Below are 19555 nucleotides of genomic sequence, written 5' to 3'. Positions count from 1 at the left end.
AAAACATTCTAAGAAGAAGTCCATAGTCCTCATATACTATTAGAATGAGCCATGGCATAATAAAGGTGAAGAAGCTCCAAGTTAAGGGAGGAGCTGGGAAAGACAGAGGGGAAACTGTACTGAGGGTCCCAGTAAAAAGGAAAGCTGAGTTACAGAGAGAAGGGGAGACAGGTCGGGGACAGAGTCTTAAGGCCCCAGAAACCCACAGTCTTGTCTCCCTGCAGCCATCTTAAGCTATAAACTTACTTTGGCAAATTGGTTATTTTGACAAATTTGGTGAATTGGTGTTTTGACAAATTGATTCTTTGTATTGACCTAGAGTCACCTTCCTAACTGACTAGAGCTCTCTCTTAAATAGACATGGGAATGAAGAAGTAACTTTCCCAGCCCCACTAATCAGTTCATTTTAAAGTGGGTGTTTTACTACAATGCCACTGTCACACTCACTGGAAGTACCACTTCACACCCACTAAGATGGCTATGATTATGATCAAAAAGACAGGTAATATCAGATACTTTCAGTGTGTGAAGAATTGGAACCCTCCCACATGCTGGTGAGAATGTAAACTCGTGCAGCCAGGGTAGAAAACGGCATGGCAGTTCAGCGAAAAATTAAAAATAGAATTACTGAATGATCCAGCAATTCTACTTCGGGGTATATACCTAAAAGAATTGAAAGCAGAGTCTCAAAGATATATTTATATCCATATTCATAGCAGTGTTAGTCACAATAGCCAAAAATAGGAACAACCCAAGTGTCCATCAATGGATGAATGGATAAACAAACTGTGGTGTATACATACAATGAAATATTCTTCAGCCTTAACCCATGCACTTTCCACTGTGCCTCACTGCCCTCTGCTGTAGCCTTGTCTGTCTCAGCATAAATACTGATCTACTTCATGGCAGGAAAATGGCCTACATGATCTCCTGGATCTTTTAGATCAATGGGTCTATGTTTCAGTGAACCACTAGATACAGGAAATGAAACCATTTCTCTTAACCAGAACCTGCTTTGATAAGTAGAAGGCCCTCCATCACAGATGCTTCCCTTGTGTTCAAATCCCAAACACCATCACTTGCTAGCTGTGAAACCTTGAGTACATTACTTAAACTCTTTGATCTTCAGTTTATACAAAAGTGGAGACAATAATATTTACATCATAAGGTGTTATGAGAATTTAATTATATGTAAAAAGCTCTCATCACAGTATCTAGCATGTAATGTGTTGAATACTTATAATTACTGTTTATTTTTATTATCATTATTATTTACAGTGATTAATTTTTTTTTTTTTTTTTTTTTTTTGTGGTACGCGGGCCTCTCACTGTTGTGGCCTCTCCCGTTGCGGAGCACAGGCTCCGGATGCGCAGGCTCAGCAGCCATGGCTCACGGGCCCAGCCGCTCCGCGGCATATGGGATCCTCCCAGACCGGGGCACGAACCCGTATCCCCTGCATCGGCAGGCGGACTCTCAACCACTGCGCCACCAGGGAGGCCCTACAGTGATTAATTTTTAATCAAGTGCTTTCCTCTTTAGAGTAGTCAAAATATCCTTTATGGCTGTTTACTATTTTTCCTTCTCAAGGCCCATTGACATGTGCTCTTCTTTTAATAGGTACAACATAAGAGATACGGTGCAATTCTTAAGCGTTTGCACTGTCAGGTGAACAAGCTTCAGTCAGATAGAAGACAATGGCAATGGAACATTCAACAGCTGCAAAAAACTGCAGCTGAACTGAGAAAATGCATTGGAACGAAAGATTAACATGGCCATAGGGTAATGTAGTATAGGGTAATGCTGAGCACAGACTATGCCACAAAAATTATGGGATAGAAAGGTGAGAAAATCCATTGGATCTTAACAACTGACATCCACTATCAAAGGGCTCTCTTAATGACAGATATGTTTTCTTTTCTTTGAATCAGTCATCTGTTTGCTGAAATGCCTTCCAACCCGATAATTGATAGCAATAGAGAGACAATAGGAAGGCTCACAGAAGAATAGTGAAAGACTCTGTATGAATATTTTGAGTGCATATGATATATTGTACTCATGAATGCCTGTTTATAAACATGTTGCCTTCACCAGCACATGAAGCAAAAATTTAGAAGAAAAGAAGCATTTGAATTTACAATGATTTAAATTGTTAAGATATTTTAAATGGTTGTCTGTTTCAAACTACCTGCTTTTTTACCCCTGGCTTCAAAGCAGTCAGTCCATAAATGTTGACATTTATAATAAGGTTGTGTGTTCAAGGCTTCAGATATTTACTTAGTTTTTCTCTTTTATCCAGAAGGTAACAATCATTTTTCTTTGCTGTTGGATAACATATTTTTAGAGTGTTGCAATGTATACAATTTTTTGTTCACTTTTCTGTCTGTATGTTCTTTCTTACTATTCTATAGCTAAGTTGAATTTATAGCATCATGTAAGGCAAACATACCAGCTCTTAATGTTAACCAATGTAGACTAACATATTTTTTTCTCATTGAAAGTCATATACTATGTCCACAGCAACAAACTTGTGCCTTTTAGAATAAAAGCGCTCCTTCTTGTGGCTCCATTGCATCAAATTTTTAGAAGCAGAAACAGAACATTAATTATTGAAGATATGTTTTTTAAATATTCACTTTTAGGATTTAATGAGTTCAAAGCAATAACATCAAAAAGGTATCTTAGGTGCATTTTCTCCTCACCTTTCTATGTGCATAAGATTCAGTAAGAGTATAGCTGACATAAAACCTGATAATCTTGTTTGCCTAATATTAGTAGTCCTATTAGGAATTTGCATGGCTTATTATGGCTAACACTTCAAGTGGCTTATGCTGTAACACAGTCAGCATTGGCCCATGACTCAGAACTAGGTTATTTTCTTTCTGCTTTTTTTTAGGATTAGGGTTAGGGTTAGAGTTAGTAGATCACAGAGATAAATGCAAAATGCAAAATTATAAAACTGCTAGAAGATAACATAGGAGAAAGCCTAGCTAACCATCAGTATGGTGATGTCTTTTTTAGATACAACACCAAAGGCACAACCCATGAAAGAAATAATTGATAAGCTAGACTTCATTAAAATTTAAAATGTCTGCTCTGTAATAGACACTGTCAAGAGAATGATAAGACAAGCTATAGACTGAAAGAAATACTTGCAGAAGGCAAACCTGATAAAGAACTGTTATTCAAAATATAAAATAAACTCTTAAAACTCAACAATAAGAAAACAAATAACCAGATTAAAAAATGGGCCAAAGACCTAACAGACACTTCACCAAAGAAGATACACAGATGGCAAATAAGCATATGAAAATATGCTCCACATGATATGTCATCAGGGAAATGAGAATTAAAACAATGAGATACCACTACACACCTATTAGAATGGCCAAAATCTGTAACACTGACAACACCAAATGCTGATGAGAATGTGGAGCAACAGAAACCCTCCCATTCATTGCTGCTGGGAATGCAAAATGGTACAACCATTTTACAAGATAGTTTGGTAGTTACTTACAGAACTAAACGTACCCTTAACATATGGTCCTGCAGTCACACTCCTTGGTATTTATCCAAAGGAGTAGAAAACTGATGTCCACACAAAAACACAGATGATGATAGCAGCTTTTTTCATAATTGTCAAAACTCAGAAGCAACTAAGATGACCTTTGGTAAGTGAATGGATAAATAAATTGTGGTATATCCAGACAATGGAATATTATTTAGTGCTAAAAAAGAAATGTTATCAAGCCATGAAATGATATGAGGAAACTTCAATGTATATTACTAAGTGAGAGAAGCCAATCTGAAAAAGTTACATAAGTCCAACTGTATGACATTCTGGAAAAAGAAAAACTATGGAAGCAGTAAAAATATCATTGGTTGCCAGGCTGAGGGTGGGGGGTTGGAGGAGAGATGAATAGGTGGAGCACAGGGCACTTTTTTAGGGCAGTGAAAATATTTTGTATGATGCTGTAATGATGGATATACGTCATTATACATTTGTCCAAATGCATAGAATGTACAATACCAAGGGTGAATCCTAAGGTAAACTGTGGACTTTGGGTGATTATGATGTGTCAGTGTAGGTTCATCCTTGGTTTAAAAAGATGTACCATTCTGGTGAGTAACGTTAATAAATGGGAAGGCTGTGCATGTGTGGGACCAGGGAATATATGGGAAACCTCTGTGACTTTCTCTCAATTTTGTTAGCAACCCAGAACTGCTTTAAAAATTTGTTATTTTTAAACATCTTTATTGGAGTATAATTGCTTTACAACGTCGTGTTAGTTTCTGCTGTATAACAAAGTGAATCAGCTATACGTATACATATATCCCCATATCCCCTCCCTCTTGCGTCTCCCTCCCACCCTCCCTATCCCACCCCTCTACGTGGTCACAAAGCACCTGATCTCCCTGTGTTATGCGGCTGCTTCCCTCTAGCTATCTATTTTACATTTGGTAGTGTATATATGTCAATGCTACTCTCTCACTTTGTCCCAGCTTACCCTTCCCCCTCCCTGTGTCCTCAAGTCCATTCTCTACAACTGATCTTTATTCCTGTCCTGCCCCTAGGTTCATCAGAACAATTTTTTTTTTAGATTCCATATATATGTGTTAGCATATGGTATTTGTTTTTCTCTTTCTGACTTGCTTCACTCTGTATGACATCAGTACATGAAAGTCAGTATTAGTAAAACATTTTGGCTAAGGAAAGTGAAATTGTGCTTATAAAAATTGCTTTGGAACCTTGTAAAGTTCACATAGGTGATTACAATTAATACTCGAAGTTCCTGTATCATTTTGCATTGAACATGGAATCCCTTGTTCATCCATACAAATCATTAAGGCCTATATCAATAATGTGGAAATTTAGGACTATTTTTTGGTGGGGAGAGTCAGTAGACTAAGAAGAACTTACGGTTTTTCAACTAAAAACTATTTGATTTACTAGTTGCTCATATTTTCAATATTATATTTTATTTTTCATTAACTAAGCTAATGATTAGTAAAGCTAATGATCAGTAGCTAAAAGTTGTGTGCCTGTCACAAATAACCTATGCTATATTTGTTTACTTGAATTTATAATGTATTTCTAAGGGAATGGTTTTTGTTCTTTTACTTTCCTGATAAATTTGGCAGCATAAGTAATGGGTCTTCTATATCACATTAGCTACCATGTAGCACTTTCTCCTGAATGTTACTGAACTATGACTGAAACCAGGAAAAATAAATTGAAACAGATACTAATAACAGAATAGATTTATTCAATACATATCTAAGAATGGGATGCTCCAAATTGCTTTTTCTCTTCTGTAATGTTCTATTTCAGTGATGGCTATGAGGTCTACATTTTTAGAAAAATTAAAATAGCATATGATTTAGTAATGACAGAGTTGCTGTTTACATAACCCAGTAAAGACAGACATGAAATAATGAAACTTCAATCTTTTAATTAATGAGATGATGTATTCCAAAAGCAAAACCAGAGTTCATGTGATAAATAGTTTTAAAAGGCTTCTTACTCAAAAAGCTCTCTGGCATAACAATCATGTCAGAATTAGAATAAAACACTTAAGTTACAGATATTTGCCAGTGTTGCTCAGTCACATAGCACAAGGTAATTTAGAGGCAATGGTAATACACTGCCAGTTTAAATAGACCTTCAAATTTCTTTTTTGTCCAAAATGTTTAAGTCAAGACATATCATCCACCTTATCTATTATGTATTACTTATTACTCCCCATGACATTATTTTACATAGAATAGAAATTTGTAATCCCCGTGCTTGTGTTGGAGAAGCTTCCTCAAGGTGCTTTCAAGACTATTTCTCCTTGATTCCTTAGTGCTTCTTTATGTATGTGATATGAGAAAAATATAACAATCCTGCAAAAATGAGTTGTTTTGTCTTCAATGACTAGTGTTAACTAATTCATGCCCAGTTAGCCAGCCAGATGTCAGCACATATACTTAGCTGAAAATATTACACAGTTTTCTCCTCATCCACCTTTCCCACAGAGACTGTGTACAGCCATTGTCAAGTGTCTGTCATTCCTTAGAGGGAGACTGTTTTGAGGACACCTCCATCCCTTGGATGTAATATTGACTTGGCTGGGAAGTTAGATAATGTTGATATTATTTTAATTTGTGGTTCATACAAATTTGTATAAAGCACTCAATTCTCAGAAGAGTCCATTCTTTTTCTAATCTTTCACTAATTTAGATTATTCATCTTCTAAGCCTTTCAATCTCAATTAATCTGTCAATGTAATTTACTCAGGCACAGTTTCCTAATAATTAGTCTAATTCTCTCATTTTTCTTCCATTTCTTTCCAGCAAAAAATACCACTTCCTCTTCAGAGCTTTCCTTTTCTCAGTCTCTGCAGAGCCCCAGTTGTATCATCTTCAGACTCCAATTCTCATTTTTGGTGTAACTCCAAAGTTTAATTCACTTGCCTAAATTTAGATCCCGAACATTGAAAACAATCTCTTCATTTATAACTGTCTTATGCAAGAGACTCCATCTTTATTTTGAACTGCATCCCAGAGTCAGTGCTCTGCCCAGACCCTCTCAGATCTCTTTTTTATCCTTTTTGAGCACCCCTCTCCCAAGTGAGCTATGCTTTTACCTCCACTGGCTCTCACCAACACTGTCTGTGGGAGTCCTGCTACCCTCAGAAGGACTTTACCTGCTATTACAGCCTTGCTTGGCTTTTTTTTCTTTCCAGTCTTGCTTCCCTCACCAATTTCTCCTGGGAGGACTTCACTAATAAATCACTTGCTCGGAGTCTGCTTCTGGGAATCCCAAACCAAGTCACCTTGCAAAAATAATTACACATTGAAATCTCTATTTTCAAGATATGACTTACTCTACTCCGGTTCCTCATTCCAGATCAATTCTGCTTCCAGCAGCAGCAACAGGAAAAAAAAAAAAAAAAAAGCAAGGAACTGAGCACCTTTGAAATCTAATTACTATCCCATTTAGTACAATTTTGATATTTTTATTTGCTTTAAGTTAAAAAGGCAAGCCAAAAGACACAAACTATTCCATTTATTTAGTACAACAATAAAAGTACACTATGAGCTTTCAAGTATAATGAATCAATCACTATTTTGTATTAATCTTTTTTGATATTAGTATTCTTAGGAACTACCATGTTGCTACATACTATAAATTTGTTAAATAAATCTTGATTTTGAATTTAACAATTTTTTAATTTAAAATTTTTTCGACTGTGCTGAGGTCATGTGATTTTTAGACAGGCTTATTAAAAGACTCATGCAACCAGACAAAAAGGGTGATATTTAAGGAAAACATTTTGGTTGCTCTCATTCCAACTAAATGACAAAGACAGGGACAGGAAAAAATCATGTGTGCACATCCTCAGATCCTATGGCCTCATAAAATCATCCTGCTTCTTTCAAACCATCCTTTCCCATCTTTTCCATTTTTTTAAAATTAGCAATTCTCCCTTTTAATCATTCATTATTCCACCTACAACTCAAAACCCTAGAGTAACAGTCTGTTGCAGATCAAGAGTAATTAACTCAGAATATTACAAAGAAATGTGGATCTAGAAGACAGAACATTGTAAAAAATCAAAATCATAGCATCTGTCATCATGGTTTCAGAAAATCTACAGTCACTTTAAAAGTATTGCTAAGGGTATTTTATAATATCTTTGTGAGTTTTTACATTAACAGCATCAAAAAATATAAAATTGGTAACAGTTATAAAAAATTATTAGTGTTGTGAAAATGGTTTTAACCTAGGCTAAAGTTATTAAGACTTCTTGCTCTTGGCCTCCGAACACTTGTAAACATTAGTGTTGCTAGTCCTCAAAACTTCAAGCTGATATATAAATAAGTTAAAATTCTGCAAAATGTCCTACACTTACGGAAGTAGGGCCCAGCAATAGGAATAAAATTTGAATATCCGCTTTCATTTTGTAACATAATCTAAAAAGGAAGCTGACTGGTATGCATTAAAGCCCAACACAGTGAGCTGATGATGGCAAAGAAACAAATTTCACGTTATACCTTCTTTGTTAGGTAATTGCAAAAATAAACATGTCATGGTTCTTTCCATTCAGGAGATTAATTTAGTTGGTAAGAGAGACACGTATATAATAGGTTCAAATACAACATAAAACATCCTGTAATAGAAGCATAAGCCAAACCCTGTGGAAACACAAAATAAGGTGCAATTAATTCCAGACGAGGGTGGAAGAGTTTAAAAGAAGAGGTGACATTTGAGGTGGCTGCAAAGCAATTATTTTCTCATGATTGTTTTCACTCATCAGACTCTGAAAGTTTCTATTCCCTTTTGCATTGCCATCAGCAAGCAGATACCTGGCATACATAATAGGTGCTCTGGTGTATGTTGAATGAATTAGTGAATAAGATAACCATTGCTCTTCTTGTCAATATCTCCCAACATCCCTGTCGTCAGTCTCTCCTACCTCTAATTTTATTATTAATACTATTTCTTGAGTTATCTTCTTTGAGTAAAAACTGAGCATGAAATGCCTTTTCTGGGAAAAAAAGAAAAAAGGAAAACTTTCCAAAGACACAAAATCCATTTCAGGACTAAACAGTAAACACTGCCTTTTTTTCCATTTTTTTCCTGTTCGATTTAACAATAAACCCTTTCCACCAGCCAAAACAAAATTCTAGTTCTTCTGTAGGCATGTATTTTCACAAATTTGCTTCAAGTTCTCTCTCCTACATTCAGGAGTCAACTCTAACACAGCCTCAGAACCAAGTTCAACAGTTACAACTACTATAAAGCTGAACTACATTTAAAATGTCTCAGTTTCTCTGCAATGCTGTAGCTTAGACGTACTAAGAAATCTATACCAGGATTTCTGAATCAAAATAAATATTGGCTTACAATGTAGAGAACTTATGTAGAGTTCCTTGTTTAAAATAGGTTAAAATAACTTTAAGCTTTTATATATTGGGATTAATTATGGATAGTCTGGCGTGGGATCATTTGATTGACATAGGATGATACCAAATAACAGACAATTCATTTATTATTTATAGAAGAACATGAAAATTACTTCCAAAATTTACTTTTATGATTTTAAACCAAAATATGTGAATATTTATAAAGACCAAAACTTTTCTTTAAATGTTTTTTAGAAAATGAAATGAAACTCTTATGTAACTATAATGAAAGTAAACATGTTTAACAAGCCAAAAGAAATATGCTCTTGTGTTCTTCAATTATAAACAGTTTGAACCATGCTTTTAAAAGAGTTTTACATATTGAAAAATTATGTAAAATATTCCATCTTTTAAAGAAGAAAGCTGTGAAAGCTTCATGAAAATACAATTAAACAAGGAGGACTGTATGGAAATAGAAAGAAAATATTAAAAATGGAAACTATAACATTTCTCTGAATAGAATATTGTACATTAATCATAAATGTAATGCCTATTCAGGATAATTTGGGGCAATTTCACTTTGTTTTTATTGTTTCTATATGGTTTATGCATAATTGTGGAGTTTAACTATAATTGTAATATAATTTTTCCCAGTGACACACTTTATATCTTTCCTAATTACATCTGTAGCAAAATCATTTTTAGGAAACCAACTTCCTATGTCTATTATTATATTATTCTTTACACCACTAAAAATGCCCTCTCTTTTAATCATTTTCAAATATTCTTTACTTTTTTCCCCTAGAATGGCAATATTCCATTAGCTGATGGCACAAGGGTTTTAAGTGCTTTTCAGAGTTTTGGCATCAGAAGTTTCCTTAACCATTCTTATTAGGCCTTGGAGAGTGTTAATTTTCTGGTAGAAAGGGAGTTTTGAGCTTTCGTTAGGATGTTTCCCAAATGCTTTAATTTCAGATATAGTTTAGTATAATTATGGCTGCTTTAACCAGGGCCATTTGAGAAAAAGCACTGAGTAGCTGATAAATAAATGACCATTGTAACATAGTTTAACATCCCATATACCAAAGGGAAAATGTGTATTCTGTGATATTAACTATTGTAATTGCTAATGCATCACAATTTAGGCAAATAAGTTCAAAGAATACCCAAGTTCTTGAAATTGTAAGCATTCTTTGAGTCTGAATAAAAATTGCAGCACTATTTAATATGGCGGGCCCTGGAGTGGAGTGAATAAAAAAATGAAAAGCCATCTGTTTTACGTTTGGTAGTGTATATATGTCCATGCCACTCTCTCACTTTGTCACAGCTTACCCTTCCCCCTCCCCATATCCTCAAGTCCATTCTCTAGTAGGTCTAGTGGGAAGCAGCTGCATAGCACAGGGAGATCAGCTCAGTGCTTTGTGACCACCTAGAGGGGTGGGAGGGAGGGAGACGCAAGAAGGAAGAGATATGGGGACATATGTATATGTATAACTGATTCACTTTGTTATAAAGTAGAAACTAACACGCCATTGTAAAGCAATTATACTCCAATAAAGGTGTTAAAAAAAAAAGCCAAATATACCTTATTAAAAATAATGAGAAAAAAGACCTTATTAATATGCATATTACTGAGAGTATAAATTTGTTGAATGAATTAAGAGGAAAAGTAGGTTGCAAAACATTAGGAGCCGTATATTTTAATTATATATATTTTTTAAGTGACTATGAACTCTGTTTCAAAGCGCCGGAAATATATAGCCCATGTCCAGCCCAAGAACTGTTTTCTCTGAGCTAAATATTCCCAGTTTATAACAACTCATGTGACTTTAGTTCCTATCCCTCCACCATCCTAGTCACATCCCTCTGGATGTGTTCTGCCTTGGTATTGTCCTATGAAAGATGCAGAACAGAAAACAACACTTAAGGTATTAGTCTGATCAACCACCTGTAGAAGAGTCTTATTTCATTCCATACTTGGGACTCAGTTTTCTATTAATGCAACCTAAGTTTACAGAGGCTTTTATGGTAGCCATATCATGTTGATCACTCATGTTGAGCTCACTCCCCAAACCTGAGAGATTATGTTAGCATACTAGCAATGTACAAGTGTTCCAATTTCTCAACATCTTCACCAACACTTATTTTATTTTTATAATAACCATCCTTATGGATATAAGGTGATATCTCACTTTGGTTTTGAGCCATGTTTCCTTAGTGATGTAGAGAATCATTTCATGTGCTTATTGGCCATTTGTATATCTTCTTTGGAGACAAGTCCTTTGTCCATTTTTTAATTCGGTTGTTTTTATTTTTGTTGTTGAGCTGTAGAAGTTCTTGATATATTATAGATATTAATCCTTTATCAAATATGTTATTTACAAATATTTTCCCCACTCCATGGATTTCCTCTTCACTCTGTTGATTGCATCCTTTGATGTGCAGAAAATTTTAATTTTGATGAAATCTGGTTTATTTATTTTTTCTTTTTGACTGTGCTTTTGGTATCATATCCAAAAAATTCCTGCCAAATCCAATGTCATGAAACTTTTCCTCTATGTTTTTTTCTAAGAGTTTTATTGTTTGGGTTCTTACATTTAGGTCTTTAATCCATTTTGTGTTAATTTTGTGTATGACACAAGGTAAGAGTCCAACTTCATTCCTTTGCAGATGGACATCCAGTTTTCTAGCACTATTTGTTGAAAAGACTGTCCTCTCCCCATTGGATGGTCTTGGCACCCTTGTCAAAAATCATTTGACCATATATGGGATGGTTTATTTTGGGGCTCTGTATTCTATTTCATTGGTCAATACTTCTATCTTGATGCCAGAATAATCTTTTGTTTGTGATAAAAGTAGCACATATTTATTCCAGTTTGTCATTTGTCTTTTTACTTTGTTGATAGTACTTCTTTTGCCATGCAAAGTTGTTTTATTTTTATGTAGTTAAATTTATCAATGTTTTTCTTTATTGCTTCTGTATTTTGTGTCACAGGAAACTTTTCCCTGTACCTAACTCATAAAGGAACATGCCCGTGTTTTCTTCTAGTACATGAATAACACTATAAGGTTTTCAGAGAAAAAGAGAGAGTAGACCCCTTTTTAGCAAATACATGATAATAAACTAAATTGAGAAACGACTACAGAAAGACCACTGGCCAAGTTAGAATGTAATCTTTTGTGTAATAGTAATGATGACAATCATGATGATGATGGTGACAATGCTGACTATCTAATGACTTCATTTTCTGTACAATACACCATAGGAGGTCTTTGCATACAGTAAGTGTAGGGAAAGAAGAAAAACACAAGAGCTTTAACTTTAGAGTTATATAAACTTGAGTTCTAATACCTGTTTCACTAGATTCATTCCAAACTATCACTCACTCATGGTGTGATTTGGGGCAAGTTTCTTACATTCATTAAGTCTCCATTTAAAAATCTGTAGAATGGGAATAATCATATGATTTACTTCATGGAGTTGTAGATTAAATAAGATAATGCAGATAAAGTCCTTAGTGATTAGAATTAAATATTCCATACATATTAACTACTATTAATACCATTAGTCTTAATTAGTTCACAAAATTCTCAATTTATAATTGAAATTACTGAAGCAGTGGAAAGTTAAAGTCATATAACTAGTATGTGTCAGAATTTGGACTCAAACCTAACCTCTGATCTGAATTTACTTCAAAGCTCCTATTCCCCTACTACATCAGTAGGAAGTCATTTTAACATGAATGTTTGTTTTACAAAAGCCTAGAGTAGAGGGACCTTGTTGTTAAGAGAACTCTCTTCTGATTGGAAACAATGGTAATCATATAAGAAACAATGTACAAAACTGTAGTGTATGACCCCATGATCTTTGCCTCTTTTTCCACAGTCAAATGGGAAGTGATCCAAATTTTAGAGCTGAGAAGTGAGAGAAGATTAGGACTGGGAAGGTGTCACTGGATTGAGTAGTTAAGATCTTATGGTTGATTTTTGAGCCAGAAACCAGTGTGTAAGGTTAAGGAGTGAGTGTATTCCAGCAGCAGCAGGGTTGGCCCGGTGGCTAAGGCTAGATAGGCTTTCTGGTGCAGGAGTTAGGAGAAGCCCTAGCAAGGAGGCAGAGGATGGATAGTGTAGAACATTTATTCCCCATGGCTCATATTTCCATAAAGGGAAGAGAATGCCCAGTCTACTCTCCAGGAATGGGAAATTATGGTAGGAATGTTTTCAGCTAATCTCTGAACTTCCACTTGTCCCAATAGATGAGCGACTTACCTTTTGTTGATTTGGAAGAAGGCTTAGCCCCCGACTCTTTTTCTTGTAAGCCAGACTGCAAATCAAGTGCAGAGAGGGCACATTCTGGGCTGCTGTTATAGGAGAAAGTTCAATTTAATAAAATTATTCAGCCAAACATGTAAAGAAACATTTACCAATCAGCTTCATCAATAGTAAAGTTAATGTTCTGATATCTATCTGTCCAAACGTGAAGGGAGAAAAAAGGAGTGCAATGGGGGTTAGTGGTAGGCAGAAAATGTAGCTGGTAGGTGGTTAGCTTCAGTAAGTTCTAGTAGCAGTGACATAGGCAGAATCTAGTTCCAGGTGGGAGCACTAGGTACAGAGATTCAAAACTGAATCTAAGGGATGATAGTTGCTTCCTTGTGAGTAGTTTTGTCCTAAAATATAAGCACAAGCTTACCCCTTAGGACTGAATTTGTGGCCTTCAGTATGAGGACTGGTGGGATGCAGTACATCCAAACAAAAAAGTGGATAAATTGAGATAACATATATTGACTGCCCTTTTGAGAAATGAGATAGTAAATGAAAGGCTAGAAATGCAAGATAACTTGTAGGGTAGCTAGAAGGGTTAAGAGAAGGATTTCCCAGGGCCTGGGAAATCTGACCATGCTTGCAGGGCTCATGAAAAAGGCAGCATTGAAGATACAAGAGAGTGGGAGCTATTCGTGGAGTGCATCCTGGAAGCCCAGGAGGGGACAGGCTTCAGGGCAGAGAGGAAGGGAGTAACCTTCAAAAGAAAGAGCGCTCCTGAGTCAGGATGAAAAAAATAGAGACTGAATAAAGGAAAAGGACAATTTAAAGAAAAGGGAAATCAAAGGAGTTCTTGATTAGATAGAGTGTAAGAAAAACAGCTGAAGGTGACAGTGTAGCGTTAGTAGTGTAGAGTTAGTCATTTGAGGAAAATGAAAATGGTGTGAACTGCCATAAAGCCGTAAAAAAAGGGATGAGCTTTAATGATCTAAATGACACCAATTAGAGTAAATCCGCGGTTAGTGTAAATCCATGGTGAACCTACTAAGTTCAGCTTTGCAGTGTTTATTCAGCAGTGTTCTGTTTCCAGGATCAGGAGGCACAGCAAAAGGTGGGATGGAAGTTGGATTAAATAAACTCAGTAGGTCAAACACTTTTTACCTTTTCTTTCCTAAAAAAAATTATGGGGACTCCCCTCGTGGCGCAGTGGCTAAGACTCTGTGCTGCCAACGCAGGGGGCCCAGGTTCGCTCCCTGGTCAGGGAACTAGATCCCACATGCATGCTGCAACTAAGAGTTTGCATGCCACAACTAAGGACCCTGCCTGCTACAACCAAGACCTGGTGCAACCAAATAAATAAGTAAATAAATATTTTTTTTAGTTATGGAATTTTACCATAGGGTCATCATTTTAAGTGTCTATTCTCTCTATTTGGTGGTATAGTGGTAAATATAGAAGTTGTAAAAAAGAATGTTGAACTCAAAACATACCTGGGAAGTAGTTTGTGTGGCTTGTTGGTCTATTTTAAAACTAAATTCAACATCTCAGATCACAAGTGAAGTGCTAATATTTATGGAAGCGTAAATGCCCATGCTAGACATTTGCTAGGGCACCACACAAATATGTAACTTGATTTAATTAAGTATTCCAGGGTTCTGGATCGTTTATTAGTTGTACATCTACTAACTGCATCTCTGAGCAACATAATATAAAGTTCAATATATAGTCTTTTTTCTCCTTTATCTTATACCCAGTTGTTCCTCCAGTAAGACGTGAAACAGATGAATCAGTTCAGCAACACTGAAAGAGCAATTATAATGAAGTACCAACATATTTTACAGATTTTCAGAGGAATGAACAATATGAGCTATTTTGGGGATGACGGACAGGATTTGGATGAAAAGGAAAGGAAAAAATTGGATATTTCAAACTACAGCCATCATGTGCTGGAATGCCCACAGCACGCAGGTCTAATTACTTTTGGGAAAGAGTAAAGGAGAATGTTTGAATCAGATATACTGAGACTGAGGCCGGGTGGGGTTGGGAGGGCTGCTTCATGGAGGGAGAGAAGGGAACCCCATCTCTGAGTATCTACATTATTGGTTTATCTGCTGGATCTAACTCTTCTAGGTTGCTTTGGCTATGAAGTCATAACTATGGTGTGCTTTTCCACATGGTGTTCTATGAATATTATTATTTATAATAATTCCTTTCTAATGGTTTTCAAAACATGAAGTCTACACGTATCAGTGTTCTCTGTAATCATTAAGTAAGTCCCTCTCCCACAAGCAATCCTCAGCCAACCAACCCATTAGTCTAAGTTAAACTGGAAACTAACAATTTTGGAGCATGCCACAAGGCCTTTAAGGAACCTATACTTTTTTCTTTTTAAAGTCTTAAAATATGTGGAATAAATATGAAGAGGTAGCAATTTAAATTTCTCTCTTAAAGCCAAAAACTAAGTCCAGATGTTTTTATTGGTTATAGCTCTAAAAGCAGCTAATGGGTTGATGCCATTTTACCCTTCCCCTGGAAAGTAAAATTTTTATATATCATTTATATGTGGAATCTAAAAAATAATACAAATGAACATGTTTACAAAACAGGAAAAGACTTAACATAGAAAACAAACTTAGGTTACCAAAGGGGAAAGAGGCAGGGGAGGGATACATTAGGAGTATGGGATTAACAGTTACACACCACTATATATAAAATAGATAAACAGCAAGGATTTACTATATAGCACAGGGAGCTATATTCAATATCTTATAATAACCTATAATGGAAAAGAATCAGAAAAAATACATATTTATGTATAACTGAATCTAACACTTGAAACTAACACGATATTGTAAATCAACTATACTTGGATTAAAAAAATGAAAGTAAAAAAATTTTTTTAAATGCTTGAACGAAACCTGCTAGAATATATCCTATAACCCCCAAACTTACAGCAGATCTGATATAATACCAGGCTGACTCCTAATCAGAAAGCCCCAGACAGTTGCATGAATTATAAGGGATCTCAGGAGTCAACTTAGTTATAGAGCTCATAACTGAGCAGGGAAGCCAGATGTTAAATTATTATGAGGTTATTTATTGAATTGTAGAGATAGTAAGTGCTCTGAAGATGTAATACAGGGAACTCTTGAGAGAATGACCCAGTCTGGGGGGTGGTCTCAAGAAAGACTGTCTAGCTAAGGAATGCTATGCATGTAGCAAATTTATCACCCCGTGGAGGTTCTAGAATGTAAAAGAACAAGCAAATTATCATCAGCAAGCACCTCTTTTGCATTGCTATGTCTCTTATTTTCTCATAAGCACTTTATAAACATTAATTCTATCCTCATAATTTCCCCATGAGGTAGATGCTATTATGACCATCATTCCCATTTTGCATATGGAGAAATTGAGACACAGAGCGGTGAAGTAAGTTGTACCTGGTCCCATAGTGACATCATGGCTTAGCTGGGATTTGAACCCTGGTGATCTCAGCCACCAAACTGTGCTGCTTCTCAGCCCACATATAGCAGAGGGGAAGAAGCAAGTGCACCAAGGTATAAAATATACTGAGATTAGCTTAAATACATATGTCTTCTGCATCCAGTAGAAAATTCAATCAAATCAAGGATTACTAAATTCCACCAGAAATCAAAGTGGAGCTGAGTAATATTTTGACATATAATTTGTATTTTCTCTCACCTAATTTTCCCTCTTATTCTTTTCCATATTCAAGCCAATAGCCCTCTGTGCTCTACTACTTCAGGTGTAGAAAGTAAAAATAGCCCCTATCCTTTCTGGCTTTTCTTTCTAAAAATAAAACTAAGCCCATAGAAGAACTTACACTCCTTATGGAGGATGCATAAGGGAGAACATGTTTGCAGGAGCAAACCAAGTTTGAAAAAAGTAGGAGGAAGAAAAACGCTTTCGGCAGGGAGGGAGGTCCTGGGGCAGGAGTCAGATGCAGCTTTCAGGAAATATCTGGGGAGGCAGAAGAACCCAGTGCAGGACGGCTTCCAACACTGGCTGTGACTGTGGAGGAAGGACAACATGGAAGTATCAGAGTGCCGCCAGCCTGGAGGGACAAAGAATGTGGAAAGAGACAATGAGTGTGAATTCAGTGGGACACCATCAGGAAACCACTGTCTTCATCCATGTCCTGGTCGGTGTATCCTTTCTACAACTTGGCAACATCTCCAAGAAATCCCATAGAATTTCTGGTCATTTTCAAACCATGTCTACAGTCTCATCTTTAGATAAGCATAAATGTAACTCTAATTTCCTGCTTACAATAAGACTTCTCTTCTCTCAGCTGAGGTCTGACTCCTGCCTTTGTTTGGGTACCAGGATTAGGAAGTGCAGGCTGCCTCTACTGCGGTCTTCTTCTAAACTCCAACTCCCAATACCATGACCTCCTCTTCCCACCCCCAAGGTGAAGGAGGACAGCCAAGAGCAAAGAGCAAAGGCCTACTTACTTAGCTTTGCTGTTCCTAGTCTGTCAAATGTAGACTCTCTTTCTCTCCCAAGTTGTATGTGCAGATGATTTAAATATCTCCTAGTCAGGGCACTCTAGTCTGCACTGTTCTCCAGTAGGATACCTTCCAAATGACCTCTTACTGTCCTCTGCAGTGCCCGCCCTCTAGGGGTGCACCCACAGTCTCCTTCTGCTGGGGTCCTTTCACTTCAACCAGCAGCCTCCTGAGCTGGCTCAAACCTGGCTCCTCTCGGTGTCCACTTGTGATGTGCAAAATCCTGGAAAAATGGCACATTTTGAGCATGGAGGAAGTTTCCAAAAGAAGCAGAAGTTAAAATTTCCTCCAAGCAGGCGTAATGGGAAGTCCGGAGTCAGAAATTAAGGTGAGTTTTAGAAAGTAAATGGATATTTTTTTTTGCACAGTGATGTTTGTGGTTTGAGAGTCATACCTGCTAAAACAGTAAGTCTCCTCTAGAACGTTGTCCCTGGAACTGTGTAACACATGGCCCTAATCATCTATTAACGTAGGCCGAGTTTTTGCGCATTGCAATAAATTTTCTTGGACTTTCTAGAAATGGTTGAAGAGGGAGTTGTCAATTGCCGTTATCTTATAGGAGGCGGAGGAATGAGTTACTCTCTAATCAGTTTGTAACCATGTAAATCATGGTATCCAATGAGGAGTGCCTTCTGGTTTCTCATTCAAGATTTAACAACAGTCTTCTTTAATAGAACAATGTGAAGAAAGAGCTTCCTTCCCCTCCTCTCCTCCCCTTCACCCTCCCTCTTTCTTCTTTTGTCAGTTGATCAATAGTAGCTCAACATCCACCAGTCACTGCTAATTGCTAATTGTCACAAAGTTGGCTTCTGTTCACCCTCTACTTTCTAGATTTTAGCTTGTCCTTGTTGTGGCAGCAGGGGACCATCATGTTTTGATAATTTGCTATTCTATTGATCTTCTCTGTTAATTTACAAACTAGTTAGCAAAAATATCCATTACCTGGGTGTTTATCCAGTATTAATAGCCATTCTAAAAGGACAAAATTCCATACTTAAAAATATGTGATGTTACTATGTCACTGGATTCCACTTTATCTCTAAAGACCCAGATGCTGCTGGGTCAACTTTGACATGCTTAGTTAATGCGAAAAAGAGAACAAAGAAAATAGACCTACATAATGGGTCTGCAGTTAAAAAAGGGAGGCAGCATGGTTCGGGGGGTCTCTCAAGAATCACACCTATGTGTAATGCTTCTCACTCTGGCTTTCTGACTTGTCAAACCTTTTGATTTTTCAATTACACATCTCTGAATCCTTAGAAAGGTAACAATACCTAAGCCTAGAAAATCTGTTAAAATTCTTTAAAAAGAAACAAAAAGCAAGGAAGGTGGAACAGAAACAGAAATGGCTGTTTTCAGCTCACAAAACAGAATACGTTTTTGGAAGGATGACGTGGTTTCATAACAACTTCAGGTCAATAGTTCATATTACTCTTCTAAGGCTCATCCCTTAATTGGTTATGAGTTCTTTTATAATTGTCCTCAGAGTTCCCTGTAAACCCATAAATGCCTATTCAGCAAAATTGGCAGATTAAAAACTCTCATTCTTTAAATGTGTTCAAAAACGCATTTTATAAACTAATTATGTATTTCAGACCAGCTAATTTTTGCTGATAAAATACATGTTAGATGTGCAGATTTTATCCCATCATCATCTCCATTGATTACTGACAGAATTAGTAGCGATCCAATAGTGTGGAATACAATTAAATTAAACAATTTCAAATGGATGGAGGAGGGCATTTTGTCCTAATGCGAATCATTTTATTTTAGTGAAACCTACTACACGCGTATATTTATTAGCCATTCACATATCTCCTAGGCACTGATGAGCCATGCAAAACATAGTGATGGGCTGAGAAGTATCCCATGCTAT

The 19555-nt window shown here is 36.4% G+C and overlaps 1 protein-coding gene across 3 annotated transcripts in view; it reads left to right on the top strand.

Moving 5' to 3' along the window:
* Window positions 1–15113, top strand: part of CCDC122 (coiled-coil domain containing 122) — a gene marked incomplete at its 3' end in the record, with an annotated part of 49725 nt that extends 34612 nt beyond the window's left edge. For 2 of the 3 annotated variants that reach the window (XM_079722101.1, XM_079722102.1), the window contains one exon: window positions 1619–1768. In XM_079722101.1, the coding sequence (XP_079578227.1) occupies window positions 1619–1768 (150 nt within the window). Of the gene's footprint in view, window positions 1–1618; window positions 1769–14904 lie in introns of those variants that run through there. The other variant, XM_079722103.1, reaches the window with a different exon arrangement.
* Between the last annotated feature and the right edge of the window lie 4442 nt (window positions 15114–19555).

The sequence above is a fragment of the Hyperoodon ampullatus genome (genome assembly GCF_949752795.1).
Source record: "Hyperoodon ampullatus genome assembly, chromosome: 16".
Classification (NCBI taxonomy): Eukaryota; Metazoa; Chordata; class Mammalia; order Artiodactyla; family Ziphiidae; genus Hyperoodon; species Hyperoodon ampullatus.
The sequence above is the reverse complement of the archived record's forward strand: the minus strand, read 5'-3'. Positions and strand labels throughout refer to the sequence as shown.